This window comes from Puma concolor, chromosome E4 (assembly GCF_028749965.1).
Source record: "Puma concolor isolate L17-30 chromosome E4, mPumCon1.1.hap2, whole genome shotgun sequence".
Classification (NCBI taxonomy): Eukaryota; Metazoa; Chordata; class Mammalia; order Carnivora; family Felidae; genus Puma; species Puma concolor.
Window position 1 is genome coordinate 25,036,758 of NC_141683.1, and position 23,847 is coordinate 25,060,604.

The 23,847-nt window shown below is 37.0% G+C and overlaps 1 protein-coding gene across 4 annotated transcripts in view; it reads left to right on the forward strand.

Annotated features, from left to right (window-relative positions):
- Positions 1-23,847, forward strand: part of LOC112864795 (complement factor H) — a 102,911-nt gene that overhangs the window by 21,102 nt on the left and 57,962 nt on the right. For 3 of the 4 annotated variants that reach the window (XM_086694821.1, XM_086694823.1, XM_086694822.1), the window contains exons 4-7: positions 3,601-3,677; positions 5,188-5,379; positions 7,827-7,997; positions 14,798-14,971. In XM_086694821.1, the coding sequence (XP_086550947.1) occupies positions 3,601-3,677; positions 5,188-5,379; positions 7,827-7,997; positions 14,798-14,971 (614 nt within the window). The remainder of the gene's footprint in view (positions 1-3,600; positions 3,678-5,187; positions 5,380-7,826; positions 7,998-14,797; positions 14,972-23,847) is intronic. The other variant, XM_086694825.1, reaches the window with a different exon arrangement.

Below are 23,847 nucleotides of genomic sequence, written 5' to 3' on the forward strand. Positions count from 1 at the left end.
TGGTCTAGTGTATTATTCAACTCCATTGTTTCTTTATTGATTTTCTGCCTAGATGATCTGTCCGTTGTTGTAAGTGGAGTATTAAAGTCCCCTGAAATTACCATATTCTTATCAATTAAGATTGCTTATATTTGTGACTAATTGATTTATATATTTGGGTCCTTTCAAGTTAGGGGCAGAAACATTTACAATTATTAGCTCTTCTTGATGGATAGACCCCTTAATTATGATATAATGCCCTTCTTCATCTCTTGTTATGGCCTTAGTTGAAAATCTAGTTTGTCTGATATAAGTATGGCTACTCCAGCTGTCTTTTTTCTTCCAGTAGCATGACAGATGGTTTTCCATCCCCTCACTTTCAATCTGCAGCTGTCCTCAGGTCTAAATGAGTCTCCTGTAGGCAACATATAGATGGATCTTGTTTTTTGATCCATTCTGATACCCTTTGTCTATTGATTGGGGCATTTAATCCATTTACATTCAGAGTGATTATTGAAAGATAAGGATTTAGTGTCATTGTGTTAGCTGTAGGTTTCATGCTTGTGGTGATGTTCTCTTGTCCTTTGTAGTCTTTGCTGCTTTCCACTCAGAGAGTCCCCCTTAGGAACTCTTGCAATGCTGGTTTAGTGGTCATCAGCTCTTTTAGTTCTTGTTTGTCTGGAAAAGCCTTTATCTCTCCTTCTATTCTGAATGACAGCCTTACCGGATAAAGGATTCTCTGCGTATATTTACTATTCAACGCATTGACTAATTCCTGCCACTCCCTCCTGGCCTGCCAAGTTTCAGTGGACAGGCTGCAAATACCCTTATTTGTCTATCCTTGTAGGTTAAGGCCCGTTTGTCCCTAGTGGTGTTCAGAATTCTCTCTTTATCTTTGTATTTTGCCAGTTTCACTATGATATGTCATGGTGTTGACCTGCTTTTGTTGATTTTGAGGGGAGTTCTCTGTGTCTCTTGGACTTGGATGCCTGTTTTCCTCCCCAGATTAGGGAAGTTCTCAGCTATAATTTGTTCAAATAAACTTTCTTCCCTTTTCTCTCTCTCTTCTTCTGGAACTCATATCATACGGATATTATTTCATTTCATTGAATCACTTAGGTCTCTAATTCTCCCCTCATGGTCTAGTATTTTCTTACCTCTATTTTTCTCAGTTTCATCATGTTCCATAATTTTCTCTTCTGTTTCACTTATTCTCCCCCTCTGCTTCCTCCACCCTTGCTGTCACTGCATCTAGATTATTTTGTACCTCATTTACAACATTTCTTAATTCATCATGACTATTTCTTAGTTCCTTGATGTCTGCAGGAATAGATTCCCTTATGTCTTCTATGCTTTTTTCAAGGCCAGCTATTAATTTTATGACTATTATTCTAAAGTCTTGATCAAGTATATTGTTTATATATGTTTTGAGCAATTCTCTAGCTATCACTTCTTCCTGGAATTTCTTTTGAGAGAATTCTTCCGTTTCATAATTTTGGCTAGTTTTCTGTCCTTTATGTGTTTTAATAGCTTGTTATGTGTCCTGCACCTATGAGCACTACCATATTAAAAAGGGGTCATAAGCTGTCCCAGGCCTGACTGTTCAGGAGGTGTTTTTGGAATGTGTTGCATGCTCTCTCTTGTTGTTGTGACTGTGGTTGCTGTGTCTCCTTCCTTGTAGTTGTGGTTTGGATCTTCCACCAGGTGTGCTTTGATACATTCATTTAAGTAACCCTGGAAAAAAATTTTTTAAATGGGGGTGGTGGCAAAAGAAGTCTTATCCCATAGAAAGAGAGAAATGACAAGGTAGGGGAAAAAAGAAAAAAAAATAATTGACCAGGTAGAGAATCAGAGAAACGATATGGCTTAATCTAGAGAGAGAGAGAGGAAAATGAAGAGGAAGGAGGTACAGAACAGGTGTAAAAAGACTAGATTAAAAAGTCTGCTTAAACAACCAACAACCAAAGTAACCAAAAGAGAAGGGAAGAAATAAGAGGAAGAAAAAAAATACACACACACACACACACACACACACACACACACACACGTACACACAAAATAGGAATTGAACAAGAATCAATTCAGAAAAATGCAAAACCACTGGACCAACCAGTGGCTGCACTGGTCTGGAAGAGGTGCTGTTTGGTTTGGTCAGTGTCAGTCTTGCTCTGTTAGATATGCAGTTACCAGGCGCAGAGGGCTGTGGTTTGTTGTAGGCAGTTCCCGCCTCCACTGTGGTCCATTGTTCTCTGAAACCCCACCTTGTTGGTGATGGGGAGAAAAATGGCGACACACCAGTCTCTCCTCTCCAGAGCGGGTGTCCCAAACCACTCTGTTCAGGCCATCCTCACAGTACTGTGCAGGTGCGAGCAGGCCTTTTTGTCACGCTCCAGTCTCTTTTGCCTCCCAAGCACGTGGCTGGGATTCAAACCCCGATGTCTTAAAGGATCCCACCCTGGAGTCTCAGTTCTGGGGTAGTGCCCTTCTGCCCTGACAGCCGACAAAGGGCCTCTGGCTGGCAGGTGCCTGCAGGGTCTTTTGTCCTTGGAGTGTCTTGTGCCTTCTTCCCACAGTCCTCAAGGTTGGGGGACTGCTCTCTGACTGCACCTTTGAGTTGGCTACTGAGCCCAGGGCTGGCTCCCCTCCTACCCAGGCATGCATATAGGGCAACAGGCCCCAGTCTGGAGGAAGCCCTACAACCCTGGAATGAGCTAGAAATTGGTTCTGTCTCCGTTTATTCTGTTCCCCAGTCTGTGGTTTTTCTCTTCTCCAAATACAATCCTACACTTCCACAGCCTCTCTTTCTCTTCCTTTTGTCTCTCCACAGAAGGGGATCCCTCCCTTCTGTGCCTACACCACCACCCATTTTATCTCTCCCAATTGGCAATCATGAACCTATGGCACATCAGGTTGTCCCCGTGGGCCCCTGGAGATGTTTCTGTTGCTCTTTAACCCAGATTGCTGGAATTCCAAATCTTCTGGGCAAAATACTGCTGTGTTTGAGGGACAAAGGAACTTCGGGTCCCCCTACTTCTCCACTGTGTTAACTGTGTCTGAGAGCCTTTCTTAAGTAGTAGGGAAGTTTAAGAACAATAGAAAGTGGCATCTGGGTGGCTTAGTCAATTAAGCATCCCACTCTTGATTTTGGCACCGGTCATGATTTCACAGTTCATGAGATCGAGGCCCACATTGGGCTTTGTACTGACAAAACAGTGCCTACTTGGGATTCTCTCTCTTTCTCTCTCTCTGCCCATCCCTTACTCCTGCTCTCTCTCTCTCTCTCTCAATAAATAAACTTAAAAAAATTTCTTCATCTCATACAGATACAAAAAACCCAAACAAGTTAAATAAAAAAGAAAGAAAGAAATTTAAGAATAAGAAAGAGAAAGAACAGAAAGAGAGAAAGAATGAAAAGGAAAAGAAAGAGGGAAGGAAGGGAGTAAGGATGGAGAGAAAAAAGGAAGGAAGGAAAGAAGAGGGAAGGGAAGGAGGAAAGAAATGTATATGCTGTTAATTTTCTCTGAAATGGAGTTCCTGGACATTCAGAATGTATCAAACTTAAAATTTCATATAAATGCATATAATAAATTAGCTCACCATTCTGTCATTTTTGGTTTTTAGGTATCAGATGCTAGGTACGATTAATTTCCGTGAGTGTGAATCTGATGGATGGACCAATGATATTCCTATATGTGAAGGTATATGTAAAATTGATTTACAAATATATTCAAATATTTAAAATATCTAAGATTTTTTGAGATATCTTACATTGAAACATCCTTAAAGTTTGTAATTACATATTTTTGATTCAAAGTATTTTTATGGCTTCTAATATAGTTTGGAATGGATATCTAAGCTTTTTATTACTACACTATTTTGTGTTTCATTAACCAAATGTGAGTGCAGTTTCATCTGATCTAATGTATTCAAAGTATTAGAGATTAGGAAATCTAAAACCTATTTTCCTTTCCTTTTGGATTCTAAACACTAGAAATAGCACAAGGATCAGAATTTCAGCTTTACTAATGAATACATACTCAACCAATATCCACCCAAATGCAGAGATTGTCAATAACATCTGAAATGGAGACCAGATTCAGTTATCTCTCCCCTCTTGCATGGCAAAGGAGGTTTTCCTGTGGTCTTAGTCTTACTGAAAAGAGGCAGGAAGTAAGGAAGAGCTCTACTTTTCTTACTGATCCATAAAACCAAGAGTCAGAATGAAAAAATGTAGATCCTGTTTCTAAATTTTGGGATAGTAATGCCAATCTCTCTAGTCATCATGGAAATAGATGAGTCAGAGTAGTCTTTCTTAGTTCCATGGTGAGAAGTAAATAGAGAGGGAGAGAGGGGGAAGGAGGGAGGGAATGAGGAAAAGGGGGAGGGAGGGAGGACCAGGAGGATGAAGGAGGAGGAGCAGGAGGAGGAGGAGGGCGAGTGGGAATGTGATCACTCAAAAGTCCCGTTACCTAAAGAAGAGAACTTACGGAAATGAGAGGAAAGATCTAAATGTTTTAAGGAACATCTACACTGAAATCACCTGAGGCGCTTGTTTAAAGCTGAAATTTTGGGTTACTAAAAACCTATTAAATCAGTATCTCAGGTAATAGCGCAGGGAGATAGCCATAGAATTTCCATCTTAATGAGCATCCTGGATGATTGTACTCTAAAATAAAGTTTAAATGCCATAACCTACAAGGTATTGGAAAATATTAAGTAAAATCAAAAGGAATACTCAGATTATTTTGAGCACTGATGTGGGAGAGGAAGGAAAATTAAAGACTGTTTATCTATTGAAAGAAATAGAATCAGAAAGTTTGCATTTATACCTTTTAGGAATACAGTGTTATATTATCCTAGGGCTTAAGTGAAAAAAATTCATCTAATTATCTCAAGCTTTATATTTTTCAATTATTTAAGGAACATTTATTTGTTACTATAAAAATGTAAACTGACATTCAAAGAAATAATTTTTTCTTTGTCCGCTCTCATAGAAAATAATCAGAGATAAGCTTATTGATGTTTTTTTTTTAATCTATAAGCCTTTATATCCAACAAACAGGTTTATCAAATGCTTCTTTAAAAAAATTAAGTAATTCCCCCAATCTTTCTTTGTTAGTGACTTTATACCTGTATGTGTATATATACATATTTTTCATAATAAAGTTGTCAAATTCTATTAGGAAAAGTTATATTTATTTTTTTCAGTTGTTAAGTGTTTACCAGTGACACATCCAGAGAATGGGAGATTGACCAGTAGCGCATTGGAACTAGACAAGGAATATACTTTTGGACAAGTAGTACGGTTTGTGTGCAATTCAGGCTTCAAGCTTGTTGGGCCTGCAGAAATACGTTGCTCAACGAATGGTGTTTGGAGTGGAGAAAGCCCAAAATGTGTGGGTAAGATACATTTACTGTTCATGGGATCGGACAGTTTTAGTTTTTCTCATGAAAATTTGCACTTTTAAATATTATGCATAGAATAATACTAATTATACTAATAACATTAAAACTAACATTTATTGGGCACTTACTATTTGTCAGTAATTGATCTAAGTTCTTTACATTCCATTTTACCTTCAAAATGACTGTGATTTATGCACTGTTTTCACCTCTATTTTATAACTGAGGACATTGTGGGGCAAAAAACTTACATCTCATGACCAAGGTTTTGATGGCATAACGGTGGAGTTAAGATTCAAACCTAGGTTATCTGAAACCAAATTCCATGGTCATATCCATAATTAAATTGTAATGGGCTTTCATGCTCAAATAGATTAGTAAGCAGTTCTGCTGCAAGATTTAATATTGGCCTACAGAACAGGTTTTCTTTTAATTTGTAAGATCAACAAGTCATTATGTATTTCCACTGATATATCATTATAACATTCTGTTCTTGAATAATACTTCTAGAATGAGGTCCTATTTTATATTTGCACTGTAAGTTTAGAGAAATATTGTGAAACTAAACTGAATTCACTAAATAACTTTTTGCCTTTTAAAAAAAGTTCTATAGTAAACTGTAAGTCAAGATTTCTTTAGTTATAATACTGCTAACCAGTGCATCATGACCAGTATGGTGATCAGGCTTTTGTAATGAAACATTATGGTCAGTCTACTTCATTTTACCAATTCTTGTTTGGCAGATATATCTGCCATATTTATTTTTTTAAATATTTTTTCTAAAATTCACACTTTCTTAGTTTAGTCTATCCTATAATGAGATGCAGGGAAAAGCATTTGTGTTCTTAAAAATTCTCTCTAACAATATTAGTTCTTCAAGTCAGTAATGGCAATCATATTTCTATTCAGCACAGCAAATACCCCAGAGGCTCACAGATGGGGTTTCCTCCTTAAAACTAAATTTCTGAGCACCTGGGTGGCTCAGTCAGTTGAACATCAGACTCCTGATATTAGCTGAGGTTGTGATCTCCCAGTCATGAGATCCAGCCTGGCATCCAGCTCCACGCTCAGAGTGGAGCCTGCTTGATCCTCTCTCTCCCTCTGACTTTGCCCCTCCCCAACTCACGCGCTCTCTCTCTCTCTCACTGTCTCTCTCAAACTCTCTCTCTCAAAATAAATAAAATTTGAAAAAAACCTAAATTTCTGTGCTTAGTAAAACCTTACTGGAATAACTCATGCATAAGATACATTTTGAAGAAAGAATGAGACTTTTTCCAACGAAGTTGAGGAGGGGAAAAGTATATCAGTCAGGAGAAGTTCAGGGAGAGGAAGGTACAAATGCAGTGAGGCTTCCAGGAGCCTGAAGCTCCCCTGTTCCATGTCTTCGAGGCCGTTGTGTAGGACGCAAGTAGGGGTAGGTCAGTGATGGCTTGAAGATAGGCCAGTGCAAGGTTCTAAGGTGCTCCATATCATGCTGAAGAATTTGGCTTTTATTCAGACTGAATTGGGAATTGATGGAGGATTTCAGTGGAATCCTTCAACGGAGCGATGAAGGGACAAGAAAAACAGTCATTAAGTTACAAACAGGAAAATAGATTACAGAGGTGCGAGAATAGCATCCGGGAAATTAGTTATTGTTGCCATAATCCCAGGGGGAAATGTTTGAGAGAAGATGGGGGCAAATATGGTGGCCAGTTTTGGGGTTTTCTTGACAGAAAATTTTGATGGATGGTAAAGCCACAAAAACAGAAGATGTAATTCATAGATATAATGACAATAGGTTAAATTAACTTCTTTGACAAAGTGTTATGCCAATTATGACTCTATTATCGATAACTAGAAAATACATAATTTTTACAAGTCATTCGGTGAAAATATTTATCACAATAATCCTAAATATCTATACCCAATTATATATATATAGTTGGTATCATTACTGGCCACTATTTACTTGAAGAGGACTAATTTATCTTCAAAGCAAATAAAATAAGCAACATAATTTTTATTTATTTATTTATTTATTTATTTATTTATTTATTTATTTTTGATAGAAAGAGAGAGAGAGAAAGCATGAGTAAGGGAGGGACAGAGAAAGAAAAAGAATCCCAAGAAGGTTCTACACTGCCAGCAGGAAGCCACAGACAGGGTACGTACGATCCCAGGAACCATGAGATCATAACCTGAGCCAAAATCAAGAGCCAGTTACTTAAGCAACTGAGCCACCCAGGCACCCCTAGCAACAGAAGTTTAATCAGAATTTACCTTATTTCAAAAATCAAAATTAAAAACAACAGATAAATTATTCAAGCATCCATGTCAAAATAGAAGTTTTGTTTCGTTGTCTGATTTGCCTAAAGGAAACAAAACTTGTATCTTTAACTATGTCTTAGACATGGCTCTTTAATATATAACAAACATTTTGGAATTTAATCCCTTATATTTAGAAATTTCCTGCCAAAAGCCAGAAATCGCAAATGGAAATGCTGCATCTCTGAAGAAAACTTACAAGGAAAACGAACGATTTCAGTATACATGTCACCAGGGTTATGAATACAGTAGTAAAGGAGATGCCATATGCACTGCATCGGGATGGACTCCAACCCCTTCATGTAAAGGTAATGTTATATTTCTTTTCTATATATTTTATCAATTCTTTTCATTCATATATTCCTTACAGTGAAGCAGTTTATTTTTTCTCACAATGGAGCGTTAATGTTGACAAGAACCAACTCATAAATACGATATACTTAACGTTTTATGTGTGCAAAAATTAATTTTGGTATAATTCTCTCGTTCTGAAGATAGACATAAAAGGAACAGAAAAGTTCAATAGCTCGTTAAGTAGTTGGTCTGCGGTCAGAAATCAAGTCTAGAGCAGAGCCAGGGCAATAATAGGCTTCCCAGGCATGATTACTTCTCAGACAGATTGCTCTTGTAAAGCCGAGCAGTTAGCTTTGCAAACAAAGTAAATGAGATAAATACCATATGAGGGAACTCTCAATTAACAATGGAATTAAGTGGAAATAACTAGAGATTTCACTAAGCACAGGCGTAATATGAATCAATAGTGATGATGATGCAGGGGGGTGGGAGGGGGCACCCACCAAACTCTTTTAGTCTTCCTAATGGGGGATATTGTGCAGATGTAGAATCCACGTCAACTGTGCTTCGTGCCCACCAAAAGTTATGTCTGTAATATTGTGTTCTACTTAGCCTACCTCATTTCAAAAGAGAGAGTTTCAAACTATCGTGGTCCAGATGCAAAACTGTAAAAGGCTGAGTTTAAGACATCATATCATTAGAAGAATAGCAAGAAGGTACAGCTATTACATGTCGCACGGTAACAACTGTGTTGAGCTGTTTGGAAACATTTATGGAAAAGGGTGCGTTAACTTCGGATGCGGGCTGCAGCAGCGAGTGAAACAAGTTACAAGTGCTATCCTACATGAAATCAGAGGTCAAGTGCCTTTCTAAAAGGGTGACTTTTATAGATATGGTCATATTGTGGCCCAGGGTAGGTGGGGAGATGGTGAGAAGAGTTGAACTCTTAAGAGCTCTCTGAACTTTTAATCATAGGATTCATAATTCCATGCGTAAACCTTGTTTAATGATCCTCTCTTACAAAAACTAGAGTTAGATTTTGAATGATTTTGTTCTTATTTTAAAAAAGTTTTTGGTTGAGGGCACCTGGGTGGCTCAGTCGGTTAAACGTCTGACTTCAGGTCATGATCTTGCAGTTCATGAGTTTGAGGCCTGTGTCGGGCTCTGTGCTGACAGCTCAGAGCCTGGAGCCTGCTTTACGTTCTGTGTCTCCCTCTCTCTCTTTCTGCCCTTCCCCCACTCACACTCTGTCCCTCTCAAAAATAAACATTTACAGGGGCGCCTGGGTGGCTCAGTCGGTTAAGCGTCCGGCTTCAGCTCAGGTCACGATCTCACGGTCCGTGAGTTCAAGCCCCGCGTCGGGCTCTGGGCTGATGGCTCAGAGCCTGGAGCCTGCTTCCGATTCTGTGTCTCCCTCTCACTCTGCCCCTCCCCCGTTCATGCTCTGTCTCTCTCTGTCTCAAAAATAAAATAAACGTTAAAAAAAAATTTTTTTTTAAATAAACATTTACAAATTTTTTTAAAAAATTTTTTGAACTTTTTTTTTAAAAGTAAGCTCCATACCCTACCTGGGGCTTGAACTTACAACCCTGAGATCAAGAGTCACATGCTCTACTGACTCAGCCAGCCAGGCACCCCAACCCCCCGAAAGAAATTTGGGGTTGAGTCCACAAGTAGCTCCTTGGAAAATATATCTTCCTACAACTGAGTGACCTCCACTTTCAGGCATTGTTAAGAAAATATTTTACAAAGAGGTTAGTGAAGAGAAGACAGTGATCACCCACCTTAGATCTGTGATCAACGGATCATGTGTGGAGTCCAGCTGTTTGGCTTCATGGCATTTGTGGCTCCTACTCAAAGAAAGTGGGTGCACAAGTCCTCTGGCATTAACTTCTGCTGTAAGTTTTACTTCCAGAGCCTGACTTAAATATTTAGAGAGCTAAATTATCCATCCAGTCGTCAAAATATAACTTATAAACCCCTTACTTTATATCAGGCCCTTTGTCCTATATAAACATTAGAATAAATCACTCCAGGTTTCAGTGAACATTAGAATAAATCATCATTCCAGGTTTCAATGAAATTTACTTCCTTCCAAGTAAGACGTCAGGATCTGAATTCAGTTTTACTTTGACATAGGACTCAGGATAGCCTGACTGCTCCATAGAAGTTGTCTAGTTAGTTCTTTTTCTTGGTCACATAGCTACCTGCTTAAAGCTATTGCTGAGCACATATTTGTTTTAATGTGGGAAATCTGTTTTTCCCATATGTGTTGCTACAATTCCTAGGCTTACTTGTAACTTGACCCATCTATACCACACACATGCGCGTGCGCGCGCGCGCGCACACACACACACACACACACACACACAGTAAAGATCCCACATTTGTAAAACATTTTCTTTTTAGAATTTGTTTTTCATTTTCTTAGTCAATTGTGTAACTCAAAAACTCAAGACAGGATGCCTTAGAATCCTCCTTTCTTTGGGGAGAGAGATGCCACTAAGATTGGATACTCTCTTTCACAAAACAGTTTACTAATGATCAAGATAAATAAAGAATGGTTCACCCCAAATTAAATAAGCATGCACTCTCTGTTACAACAGTGGTTAATTTTATTGAAATGTGTTTTACATTAACTGGATACGGAGAAGTCTTTTATTAAAAGGAACTCCAGGGGTACCTGGTTGGCCCAGTCAGTTAAGGATACCATTCTTGATTTCAGCTCAGGTCATGATCTCACAGTTTGGTTCTAGAGTTTGAGCACTGCATCAGGCTCTTCACTGACACCATGGAGCCTGCTTGGGATTCTCTCCCTCCCTCTCTCTCTGCCACTCCCTTGTGCGTGCACTCCCTCTCTCTCAAAATAAATAAATAAACATTTAAAAATAAGTTTAAAAGTAAAAGGTACTCTACATTGTACCTTAGCTAGTATATCACAAATGCTTCTCCTTATTTTCCTAGGACAATAGAAGGATCTACCTGCTGGTAATGATGAATTCCAAATCTATAGATCTTGCTTTCTCCAAATCTAGAATACATTTGGAACTAAAATAAAATTAAAATAAAATAACCTAGGATAAAATATTTAAAATTTCTTCCATCCGGTTTATGATTTTATGTGTCAGGTTTTTTTTTTTTAATGTTATTTACTTTGAGAGAGAGAGAGAGAGCGCGCATGACTGGGAGTAGGGGCAGAGAGAAAGGAAAGAGAGAATCCCCAGCAGGCTTCACACTGTCAGCATGGAGCCCACTGTGGGGCTCAATCTCACGAGCCATGAGATCATGACCTGAGCTGAAATAAAGTGTTGAACACTTAACTGACTGAGCCACCCAGGCGCCCTTCAGGGGTTCTGTTTGAAGGTGATTTGTCAAAACTTTGGTCTCTTCATCTAATAGGAACCAGTCTCTGACAGCAAGTCATTTATAGGAATAATTAAAAGTACCAAGACCTGCTAAATAAAAGCCACCTTTGCTCCAAATCCATCTGTTCTCTGTACAAGTCAGATTTTCTGATGATGAACAACATAGAGTGCTAGCATTAAATTATTGTTCTTATCTCAAATGCTTACTGGTGGTATCTAACAGTAGGAGAAAATGTGACCCCACACATGCAGACATTCTCCAGTACTGTTTTAGATAGAGGTACTTGCCCTGGCAATGTTTTACTAGCATCATTTATTTTAATGGAAATTATGAAAGTAGGGGTTACAATTTATCATTGAATTTATGTCTTCTGCTCAAAAGTAATCACCTGAAGTTATTCTATTTTAATTATTTTAACAAAATTATTATTACAAATTTATTAAAAATTATTTAACAAATTCTCCCAGTATTTTTTGTTTGGCCTCTTAGTAAAACTCTTGTTTTTATATCTTGTAGCTTTTGACTTCAAAATTAAGCCACACTATGAAGTAAAAATTAATATATGATAAACTCCACTGCAAAGGTCTGTGAAAATATGATAGAGCAGAATAAAGTGAGGAGAAAAAACTAAAAGTAAATTTAAGGTTACATTTAAGGTACATTAAGGCTCATCTCAAGGTAGTGTCAATTAAAATCAAGCAATGTAGACATACTTAAGATTTGTGGTTAGATGGTCACATATTCTTTCTAATATAACCATTGCTAATATAAGTATAGTATCATGTTTAGAAAAGAGACTTATTAAAGCTTATTCTGGAGGAATGAAGTACAAATTTAAGACCAATTAAAAGACTATCATAAAACCTCTAAGAGTTGGATGTACACAGTGGAAGCATGGTATGAAGGGGAGGAGATGTTTAAGCAATAATTATAAGATTATAGAATGTGCTGTGTGAATGAACATTGAAGTGATGGGGAGGAGGGAAGGTGAGGTAAATTTCCAGGCTCCTGTCATGAGGTTTTTGTGTCACAAATTAAAATGTTGAACACAGGAGGAAAAGCATATTTTGAGAAAAGGTTGATTTAGTTGGCATGTAATTAGTTGGATATGCCTTTGAATTATTCACATGGACCTGTCTAGTGTGAAGCTTCCGTTGGATATATGGATTTGGATCTCACTGAAGAGTTATTAGCATAATGCTGATAGCTTTTTATTGTGGAAGTATCTTGATTCACAGAGAAAATGTGAAGAAGCAAACAACAAAATCAAGGACAAATACTCATGTAGAACCAACTGTAAAGCATAGATATTCATTCATACAATACTCGTTGGGTCTTCAGGGAAGATATTTCTGAGGTGGTGATAAGAGTCAGCCGGAAGATCTAGAGGAGCATCACCCAAGAAATAAGGAATAAAAAGTGCAAGTGATATAAATAAGCCTGGCATGTGTGAACACCAGAAAGAAGGCTATTGTGTTGGTCGTATAGAGTAAGTGGGACCTTGGTAGGAGATGAGATCTGAGAAGTAGACAGGGCCTAAAATTAAGTAGAGCAGAGGAAGGAGGGCAGCTCTAAGTAAAATAAATAAAATAAAATAGTACTGTTCAGACAAAAATAAGGAGAAGTAGGAAAACATAAGAATGCAGGGCATTGGAGAATGCCAGTAAGTCAGTGATCAACAGTGTCGAATATTACAGAGGGTTTTTATCTATTCAGTTCAACAAATAATTAAGGAGCCCATAGTATATAATACCAGTCACTGTGATATGAGCAATTCATAGAGATTTTGGATTTGGAAATTGGAGGACATTGGTGACTTTTGTCTTAATAGCACCAGCATGTTAAAGATGTCAAAAGCCAGATAGCAGTAGGTTGAAGAATAAGTGGGAGATTGAAAACCAGACTAATTGGAAGATGATATTTGAAGGATCTTGGCTGTGAAGGAGAGAAGTATAGTACATTAACAACCTTGGAAAAAGGGATGAGATAAGGAATTTAAAATTGGAGAAGCTTGCATATCCATTTAAGAGAGAATAGTAGACAAAATGAGAGAGGGAAGGAATATACAATGGTTCATGCTCGATGGAAGAATTAAACTTTTGAAAAGCTAACTTGAATGAAATAAACATCTCATCGTCAACAAGTAAGAGAAAGGCTAAAGTTCAAACAGATGTAGCCACAGTTAAGGACGTGTTAGTAAGAAATCTAGGGAACCCACAGCTAGTAGTCTGAAATTTGTTATGTGTGAATGCAAGGATTTATTTGTTGATGACGGAACTATTGTGTTAGATGGCTTTTGAAGAAAATGATGAGACTGTGATGAAAGTTACTTTGGGAAATGGAATAGGAAGTAAATTGGGGGCATATAAATGGATTTTTGGCATTGCTGAATGTCCACCATGGCACTAATATAAATGGTTATGTAACATTTCTTCAATAGTTTAAAGGTATGATATTTTATTATACAAGGAATTTTGCAGATTGATCCATTGGCTAGATATTAGCAAAGTTGATGGAAAGAACTGAGACAGAACTTTACAAATTAAGACAGAGTAGGTCATGGGAGAGCACATTATAGTCTGAAAATCAAATCCATCCTTTGCCCTTTGTGTAAACAAAGTTTTATTGGAATACAGCCATGCTCATTTGTTTATGTGTCTTTTAGGGCTGTGTTCGTGTTGAGTAGCTGGGACAGAAACCTTTTATCTGGTTCTTTACATAAAAGGTTTTCTCCAAACCCTGGACTAGTTTATTCTATTATACTAATAAAAATGTATTCCAGAATTTCAATAGCCTAAAAAACTGAAGTTTATTTCCTGTTTATGCTCACTTCCAATGTAGGTCTGAAGGGACTCTGCTCATTATAGTAGCTGTAAGAATCAAGGGTAGAGACATCACCTCTCCATGGCTGTCCTTAATCTCTGCAGCTAGAAAAAAGAACATAAAAATTCACAGTGGCTTTTTAAAACTTCCTCCCTAAAGGGAAACGTGTTACTTTACTCATTTTCTTGACTGTGTAAATCAGAAGACCACATTTAATTCTTGGCAGGGATATGAAATCCTACTAAGTGTCTGGAAGGAAGAGACTCAAGCCGTTTGTAAACAGTCCTAGGAGAATCACAGATGCCAGGGAAGTTGAATAGTTTGTAAGAAGAGTTGAAGTGATATGTCATGAGTTTATTGCCACATATAGAATATTATGATATATGTGATGGCTTTGGAGAAAGGATTCAAGAGTCCAGGGGGCACAAATATATCAGATGTGAGATATAGTGGTGGGACATGAATGATATGATGGGAAGGATATAAGACTAAACTCACATTAATCCCATTTTATGCTGTGGTAGGGACAAAAAATAATAATACCCACTTTCTATATTTTTATGTACTTGATTATTTTAATGGGTAGTGATTTCAACATTACCTACATATTCTTTTTTTTTCCCAGAAATCATATGTGCTTCTCCTCACATTGAAAATGGTAACTATGCACCAGAAAGCATCAGATACAGAAGTGGAGATGAAATCACATACAATTGTAAAACTGGCTTTGATCGTTCAACCCAAGGAAATATGGCAACATGTACGAGTAGAGGCTGGGTACCTCAGCCAGGATGTACTAGTAAGTTCCATTCTATCTTGACCTACTTCTAAATTCTGAAATTATTGTCTCTTTAACAACAACAAAAATGAGTACACAGTAAATCCAAGTATTTGCCTTACTGTGTATATAAAGCAGAGCCTACAGAGACATTCTTTTCTTTTCAAAGTAGATAATTCTAATACAATCTAAGCCACATTTTTGAAAATTAAAAGCTATTTAATTTTTGCTATTTGGTATTAAATATGTGTTTATGAATTTCTCTAATGTAATTCTAATATCTGAATTAAACCATTTGATTTGTATTTCCCTGATGGTGAGTGTTATTGACCATCTTTTCATGTGTCTGTTAGCCACCTGGATGTCTTCTTTGGAAAATGTCTATTCATGTCCTTTGCCCATTTCTTAACTGGATTATTTGTTTTTTGTGTGTTAAGTTTGAGAAGTTATTTATAGATGTTTGCAAAAAAGACATCCAGATGGCTAACAGACACATGAAAAGATGCTCAACATCATACATCATCAGGGAAATACAAATCAGAATAAAATAACATATCACCTCATACCTGTCAAAATGGCTAAAACTAACAACACAGGAAACAACAGATGTTGGTGAGGTTAAAGAGAAAGGGTAAACCTCTTACGTTGTTGGTGGAAAATGAAACGGGTGCAGCCCCCCTGGGAAACAGTATGGAGGTTCCTCAAAAAGTCAGGGGCGCCTGGGTGGTTCAGTCAGTTAAGCTTCCCACTTCAGCTCAGGTCATGATCCTGCGTTTCATGAGTTCGAGCCCCATATCGGGCTCTGTGCTGACAGCTCAGAGCCTGGAGCTGCTTCGGATTCTGTGTCTCCCTCTCTCTCTGTCCCTCCCCTGCTCACACTGTCTCTCTCTCTCTCAAAAATAAATAATAAAGATTAAAAAAAATTTTTTTTTTAAGTCAAGCAATTACACTACTAGGTATTTGCTCAAAGGATACAAAAATAGTGATTCAAAGGGATACATGCACCCCAATGCAGCATTATCAACAATAGCCAAAGTATGGAAAAAGCCCAAATGTCCATCAGCTGATGAATGGATAAAGAACTTCTGGTATATATTTACTCTGGAAAATTCCTCATCCATCAAAAACAATAAAATCTTGCCGTTTGCAATGACATGGATGGAGCTAGAATATATTATGCTAAGTGAAATAAGTCAGAGAAAGACAAATACCATACGATTTCATTCATATGTGGAATTTAAGAAATGAAACAGATGAACATGGGAGGAAATAGAGGCAATACATAAAAGAGACACATAACTATAGAGAACAAACTGAGGGTTGCTGGAGGTGAGGTAGGCGGGGGAGGAGGGTTACGGGTTAAATAAGTGATGAGTATTAAATAGGGCACGTGTGTTCATGACCACTGGGTGTTATATGTAAGTGATGAATCCCTAAATTCTACTCCTGAAACTACTATTACACTAAATGTGAACAAACTGGAATTTAAATTAAAACTTGAAACAAATAACTTACCTAAAGCAATTTTACGTTCACAGCAAAATTGACAGGAAGGTACAGAAACTTCCTATACACTCAGTGTTGCCACACATGCATACCTTCCCCATTTATCAACATCCCCCCATCCCAAAAGGTATGTTTTTACAATGATGAATCTGCATTCATCCATCATATTACCCAAAGTCAGTAGTTTATCTTAGAGTTCACTCTTGATGTACATTCTACAGGTTTGGACAAGTGACATATGTATATGTCAAGTTTGTATAGTGACATGTCCATCATTATGGTATCATACAGAGCTTTTCACTGCCCTAAAAATCCTCTGTGCTCCACCTATTGATTCCTCCCCTTGCTCATTCTCTGCAACCAGAATGTCATACAGTGGGGCTCATGCATCCTGTAGCATTTTCAGATTTTTTAAAAAATTTTTTTTAATGTTTATTTATTTTTGAGGGAAAGAGAGACAGAGCGTGAGCTGGGGAGGGGCAGACAGAAAGGGAGACACAGAATCCGAAGCAGGCTCCAGGCTCTGAGCTGTCAGCACAGATCCCAATGTGGGGCTCGAACTCACAAACCACGAGATCATGACCTGAGCCGAAATTAGTTGCTTAACCGACTGAGCCACCCAGGTGCCCCCAGATTTTTTTTTTAATGCTGAGAAATAGCTTTTGTGATTCCTCCAAGTCTTTTCATGATATGAGAGGTCATTTCTTCTGGCTGTAAATGATACTCCATTGCCTGGATATATCACGGTTTCTTCATTAGATTCGTATACTGGTGGACATCTTGGTTGTTTCTACGTTTTACCAATTATGAGTAAAGCTGGCATAATCAAATAAATAATAAATAAATAAAACATTTGGTAAGGCTAGTGTCATTGAACACCTGATATATTAGTTCTTTATTTCTGTGTAACAGATTTCCCCCAAAACATATTGGCTTCAAACCACACACCTTTATCTTCTCAGAGTTTCTATGGGTCAGGAATTTGGGAGTGGCTTAGCTAGCTAGTTCTGAGCCAGGCGCTTCTTGTGTTGCAGTCAGGATGTTGACCTAGGCTGCAGTCACCTGATGGCTTGGTGGGGCCGGAGGATCTGCCTCCAAGACAGCTGACTCATAAGGCTTTTGGCAGGAAGCTTCAGTAACTTACCACATGGGAATCTCCATAGGCTTCACGAATGGCAGCTAACTTTCTCCAGAGCTCATGATCTGATAGAGAGAGCGGCAGAAGCTTCCGTACCATTTACAAACTAGTCACACACTGTCACTTTAGCCATATCTAGACTTTAGAAGTGGGTCTCTAAGTCCTGCATACTCAAAGGGAGGAGAATTAGGCTCCTCTTTTTGAAGGGAGAAAAAGACACTGTAGAATTTTCCAAAACCATCCATGTAACAAAATTCCATTCAATTCAACAGAGTACTGTCTTTTTTCCTGGGGAATGTTTCCTCTACTCTTTTCCAGGTATTTTTTGTCTCTGTAGTTCTATCCCTTTCCTTTACATACCACATTTGGTTGTACAGGTGTACTGCACTTACACTGGATAATATATGAATACATTATGATACAAAAAGTAGGTCAGTGGCCTCCATATTAATTCTAGGGATAACTCCAAAATGAATTTTCAAATCAAAAGACCCTATCAACATGAAACAGACCTTAATGTGTAAAACAATTATAATAAAAATACTGAATGATTGAATGATTGAGATATAATCGACATATAACATTATATTAGTTTCAAATGTGCAACATGATTTGATACTTTTATATATTGTGGAATGACTTCAAACACAATTGTAGTTAAATCTATCACCACATCGTTAACATGTTTTTTCTTGTGGAAGCACCTTTAAGATCTACTCTCTTAGCAACTTTCAAATATACAATGCAGTATTAATAACTGTAGTCACCATGCTGTCTGTACCTTACATCCCCATCATTTTATTATTTTATTACTGGTAGTTTGTACCTTTCGACCTCCCTTGACCCGTTTCTCCTGCCCTTCAGGCCTTGCCTCTGGCAACCCCCACTCTGTTCTCTTTATCTAAGAGTTTGGTATTTTTAGATTCCAAATATAGCTCATGTAGTATTTGTCTTTCTCTGTCTGATTTATTTCATTTAGCATGGTGCCCTCCAAGTCCATCCATGTCATCACAAATGGCAACATTTCCTTCTTTTATTGGCTGAATACTAATCCTAGTTTCTTATGCACTCATCCAGTAATGGACACTTAGATTGCTTCCACAGTTTGACTATTGTAATAATGCTGCAGTGAATATGGGGCACATATGTCCTTTTCAGTTAGTGTTTTCCTTTCCTTCAGATAAATACCCAGAAGTGGAATTGTTGGATCATATGGTAGTTCTGTTAATTATTTGAGAAACCTCCATGCCGTTTTCATAGTGGCTGCACCAATCTACATTCCCATTAACAGGGCAGAAATGCTCCCTTTTCTCCATATCCTCACTAACATTTTTTTCTCTTTGTGATGAAGCCATGTAAACAAGTATCAAGTAATATCTTATTGTGGTTTTGATTTTCATTTCTCTGATGATAAATTAAGTTGAGCATCTTTTCATGTGTCTTTTGGTCATCTGTGTTTCTTTGCTAGAAACAATGTCTGTCCAGATCGTCTGCCCATGTGTTATTCAGATTGGGCTTTTAGTTATTGTTGTTACTGAATTATATGAGTTTTTAAAATATATTTTGGATGTTTCCCCTTATCAGTCATATGATTTGCAAATATTTCCTCCCACTCATTAGGCTACTCATCAGTTTGTGGATGGTTTCCTTTATTGTGCAGAAGTAGTTGGTTTAATGCAGTCCCACTTGTTTAGTTTTGCCTGGGTTGCCTTTGCTTTTGGTGTGAATTCTACAAAATAATTGCCAAGATCAATGTCAAGGAACTTATCCCCTATGTTTTCTTCCAGGAGTTTTATGTTTTCAGGTCTCTCGTCCATTTTGTGTTAGTTTTCGTGTATGTTGTAGATAGTGTTCCAGATTCATTCTTTTGTATGTGGCTGTGCAGTTTCCACAACACCACTTATTGAAGAGACTGTCCTCTCCTCACTGCATCTTCTTGGCTTCTTTGTCATAAATTATCTGACCTTAAATGCATGAGTTTATTTCTAGGCTCTCTGTTCTGTTGAGCTATGTGTCGGATGCTAATACTGTACTGTTTTGATTACTCTAATTTTGTAATATAGTTTGAAACCTTGAAGCATGATGCCTCTAGCTTTGTTCTTCTTTCTCAGGATTTCTTTGACTATTTGGATTCTTTTGTGATTACAAACACATTTTAGGATTGCTTCTTCTATTTTTGTGAAAAATGCCTTTAGAATTTTGATAGGAATTGCACTGAATCTCTATAGATAGCTTTGGGTGGTATGAACATTCTAACAATATTAACTCTTCCAATTCATGAATATGGACTATCTTTCATTTATTTGTGTCTTTGATTTACTTCATCGTTGTCTAGAGTTTTCAGGATACAGATCTTTCACCTTCTTGGATAGATTTATTCCTAGATATTTTCTTTGTTTTGATGCTATTGTAAATGGGATTGTTTTCTTAATTTCCTTTTTTGATAGTTTATTAGTGTGTAGAAACATACCAGATGTTTGTACATTGATTTTGTATCCTGCATTTTTATATGAATAAATGAATTCATTTATTAATTCATAGGAGTTTGGGTGGAGTTTTTAGGGTTTTATGTATATAATATCATGTCATCTGAAAATAGTGACAGATTTATTTCTTCCTTTCTTGAATGGATGCCTTTTCTTTCTTTTTTTGCCTAAGTACTCTAGTTAGGACTTCCAGTACTAAGTTGTTGAATAGAAGTGGTGAGAGTGGGCATTCTAATCTTGGTCCTGATCTTCATTATTAAGTATAAAGTTTGTGTGGAGTGGTCGTATATAGCTTTATCACAATGCAATATGTTCACTCTACATCCACTATGTTGAGAGTTTGATCGTAAAAAATGTAGAATTTTATCAAATGCTTTTTGTACATCTATTGAGATGATCATGTGATTTTTTTATTCCCTCATTTTATTAATGTGGTTTATCACACTGATTTGTGGGTGTTGAACCATCCTTGCATCCCTAGAATGAGTCCCCTACTTGATTAAAGTGTATCATCCTTTTAATGTATTATTGAATTCAGTTTGCTAATATTTTGTTGAAGATTTTTGCACCTAAGTCTTTTAGGTATTGGGCTGTAATTTTCTTTTCTCATGGTGTTTTTCTCAGGTTTTGATATCAGGATAATGCTGGCCTCATAAAACAAGTTTGGAAGTAATCCCTCCTCTTCTATATTTTGGAAGAGTTAGAAAAGTATTGGGATCAATCCTTCTTTAAATGTTTGATAGAAATAACCAGTGAAGGCATCTGGTCTTAGACTTTAGTTTTTGTGAGATTTTAGGCTACTGATGTAATCTCCTGACTAGTAATTAGTCTTTCAGATTTTCTATTTCTTCATGAGTTAGTCTTGGTAGGCTGTATGTTTTTATGAATTTATCCGTCTCTTCTATGTTGTCCAATTTATTGTTGTATAATTGTTCATAGTAGTCTCTTATGGCCTTTATATTTCTCTGGTATCAATTGTACATCTCCTCTTTCATTTCTGATAATATATAGGTTGTGTGTGTGTGTGTGTGTGTGTGTGTGTGTGTGTGTGTGTGTGTGTTTGTATACACACACTCAGAGCATATCTGAGTTTTCTCTTTTTTCTTGGTGAGTCTAATTAATGGCTTGTCAATTTTGTTTATCTTTTCAAAATTCTGCCTTTAGTGTTACTCATCTTATTGGTATTTCTATTGATATTTTCTATTTTCTAAGCCTTTATTTCATTCATTTCCACTCTGATCTTTGTCATTTCCTGCCTTCTACTAACTTTAGGTTTTGTTTGTTCTTCATTTTCTAGCTCCTTGAGATGTAAAATTGGTTCATTTGAGGTTTCTTGCTTCTTGATGTAAGCATGTACTATGATAACTGCTTTTGCTGCATTTCATAAGTTTTGATATGTTGTATTTCCATTTTCATTTGTCTCTTGGTAGTTTTGATCCTCTTTTACTTTTTTTTTAAATTTGACCCATTCAGTAGCATGTTGTTTAATCTCCATGTATTTGTGGATTTCCCAGTTTTATTCCTGAAATTGATTTATTAGTTTCATACCATTGTTCTCAGAAGAGCTATTTGATATGATTTCAGTCTTCTTAGTGTTAAGACTTGTTTTGTGGTATAACATACGTCTGTCATAAAGAAGGTTCCATGTATGCTTGATAAGACGGTGTGTTCTGTTAGTTTTAGATGGATATTCTGCATATGTCTGGTAACTACATATGGTCTAACATCACAACGTCAATGTCTCCTTATTGATTTTTTCCTCGATGATCTATCCATTGATGAAAGTGGGAGTATTAATTATTGTATTACTGTCTATTTTCCCTTTATTTCTGTTAATATTTGCTCTACATTTTAGGTGCTCTTATGTTGGCTGCTTAAAATTTACAGGTATTATATTCTCTTATGGGATGAACCCCTTTATGTAATGCCCATCTTTGTCTTTTATTACAGTCTTTGTGTTAAAACGTCTATTTGTCCTATATAAATATAGGTACACTAGGTTTTGTGTTTTTATTGGTTTTTTTTTTTTTTTTTTTTTTTTGAGCGAGGGAGAGAGAGCACAAGCAGTAGAGGGAGAGAGAGAGAGAATTGTAAGCAGGCTCCATGCCCAGAGTGGATCCTGACATGCAACTTGATCTCACAGCTGTGCATCATGACCTGCAGTAAAATTGAAGGTCGGGTGCTTAACTGACTGAGCCACTGTTTTGTTTTCATTTGCATGGAATATCTTTTTCTATCCCCTCACTTTAAGTCTATGTGTCCTTAATTTCTGAACTGAGTCTCTTGTAGGCAGCATACAGATGGGTCCTTTTTTTTTTTTTAATCTATTCAGCCATGCTGTATCTTTTGATTGGAGTATTTAGTACATTTACGTTTAAAGTAATTATTGATAGGAGTGTACTTATTGCCATTTTGTTAGTTGTTTTCCCATTTTTTGTAATTCCTTTTGTCCTTTCTTCTTCTCTTGCTGTATTTCTTTGTGATTTATTTTCTGCAGTAGTATGCCTAGATTTCTTTCTCTTTAATTTTTGTGCATCTACCAAAAGTTTTTGCTTTGTGATTACCACAAGGCTTCCATAAAACAATTTGTATTTATAACAGTCTACTTTAACTTGAAAAGAACCTAACTTTCATTGTGTTCTAATGCTCTACCTTTTCACTCCTCCCATGTTTTTATTTTTGATGTCACAATTTACATGTTTTGTGTATTTTTTAATGAATTATTTTAGTTATACTTACTTTTACTTCTTTTGCCTTTTTAACCTTCCTACTAACTTTATAATTGACTAACCCACCACCTTTACATTAGATTATTTTGAATTTTACTATATATTTACCTTTACAAATGAGATTTATATGTTTTCCTGTTACTAATTAGCACCCTTTTACCTCAACTTAAAGAATTCCTGTTAACAGTTCTCATAATGCTGGTCTCATGGTGATTAACTTCTTTAGCTTTTGCTCATCTGGAAAACTTTTTCTCTCTGTGTACCAAGTTGTTTTCCTCTTGCTGCTTTTCAGATTCTTTCTCTGCCTTTGACTTTTGACGTTTTTTTAAAAAAAAATTTTTTTTTAACGTTTATTTATTTTTGAGACAGAGAGAGACACAGAGCATGAACAGGGGAGGGGCAGAGAGAGAGGGAGACACAGAATCTGAAACGGGCTCCAGGCTCTGAGCTGTCGGCACAGAGCCCGACGTGGGGCTCGAACTCACTGACCATGAGATCATGACCTGAGCCGAAGTCGGACGCTTAACCGACTGAGCCACCCAGGCGCCCCTAACTTTTGACATTTTAACTATAACGTGCATTGGTGTGGGTTTCTTTGAGTTCATCATTTTTGCAACTCTATAGGCTTCCTGTATCTATATGTCTATTTTCTTTCCCAGGATAGGGAAATTTTCAGTCACTATTTTTTCAAAGAAGTTTCCTGCCCCTTTCTTCTTCTGGAACTCCTATAGTGTAAATGTTGGTCTGCTGAGGTTGTCCCATCAGTGTCCATCAGTGCAAAGTCTTTATACATTTTTATTCTTCTTTCTTTGTGCTGGTTTGATTGAGTGAGTTCTCCCAGCCTGCCTTTAAGTTACTGATCCTTTTTTCTACTTCCTCTAGGCTGCTGTTGAAATACTTTATTGTATTTTTCAGTACGATTATTGTATTCTTCAGCTCTGTGACTTCTACTTGGTACTTTCTTATATTTTCTCTTTGTTGAAATACTCCCCATGCTTACCCATTCTTCTCCTAAGCTTAGTGAGGATCTTTATAACC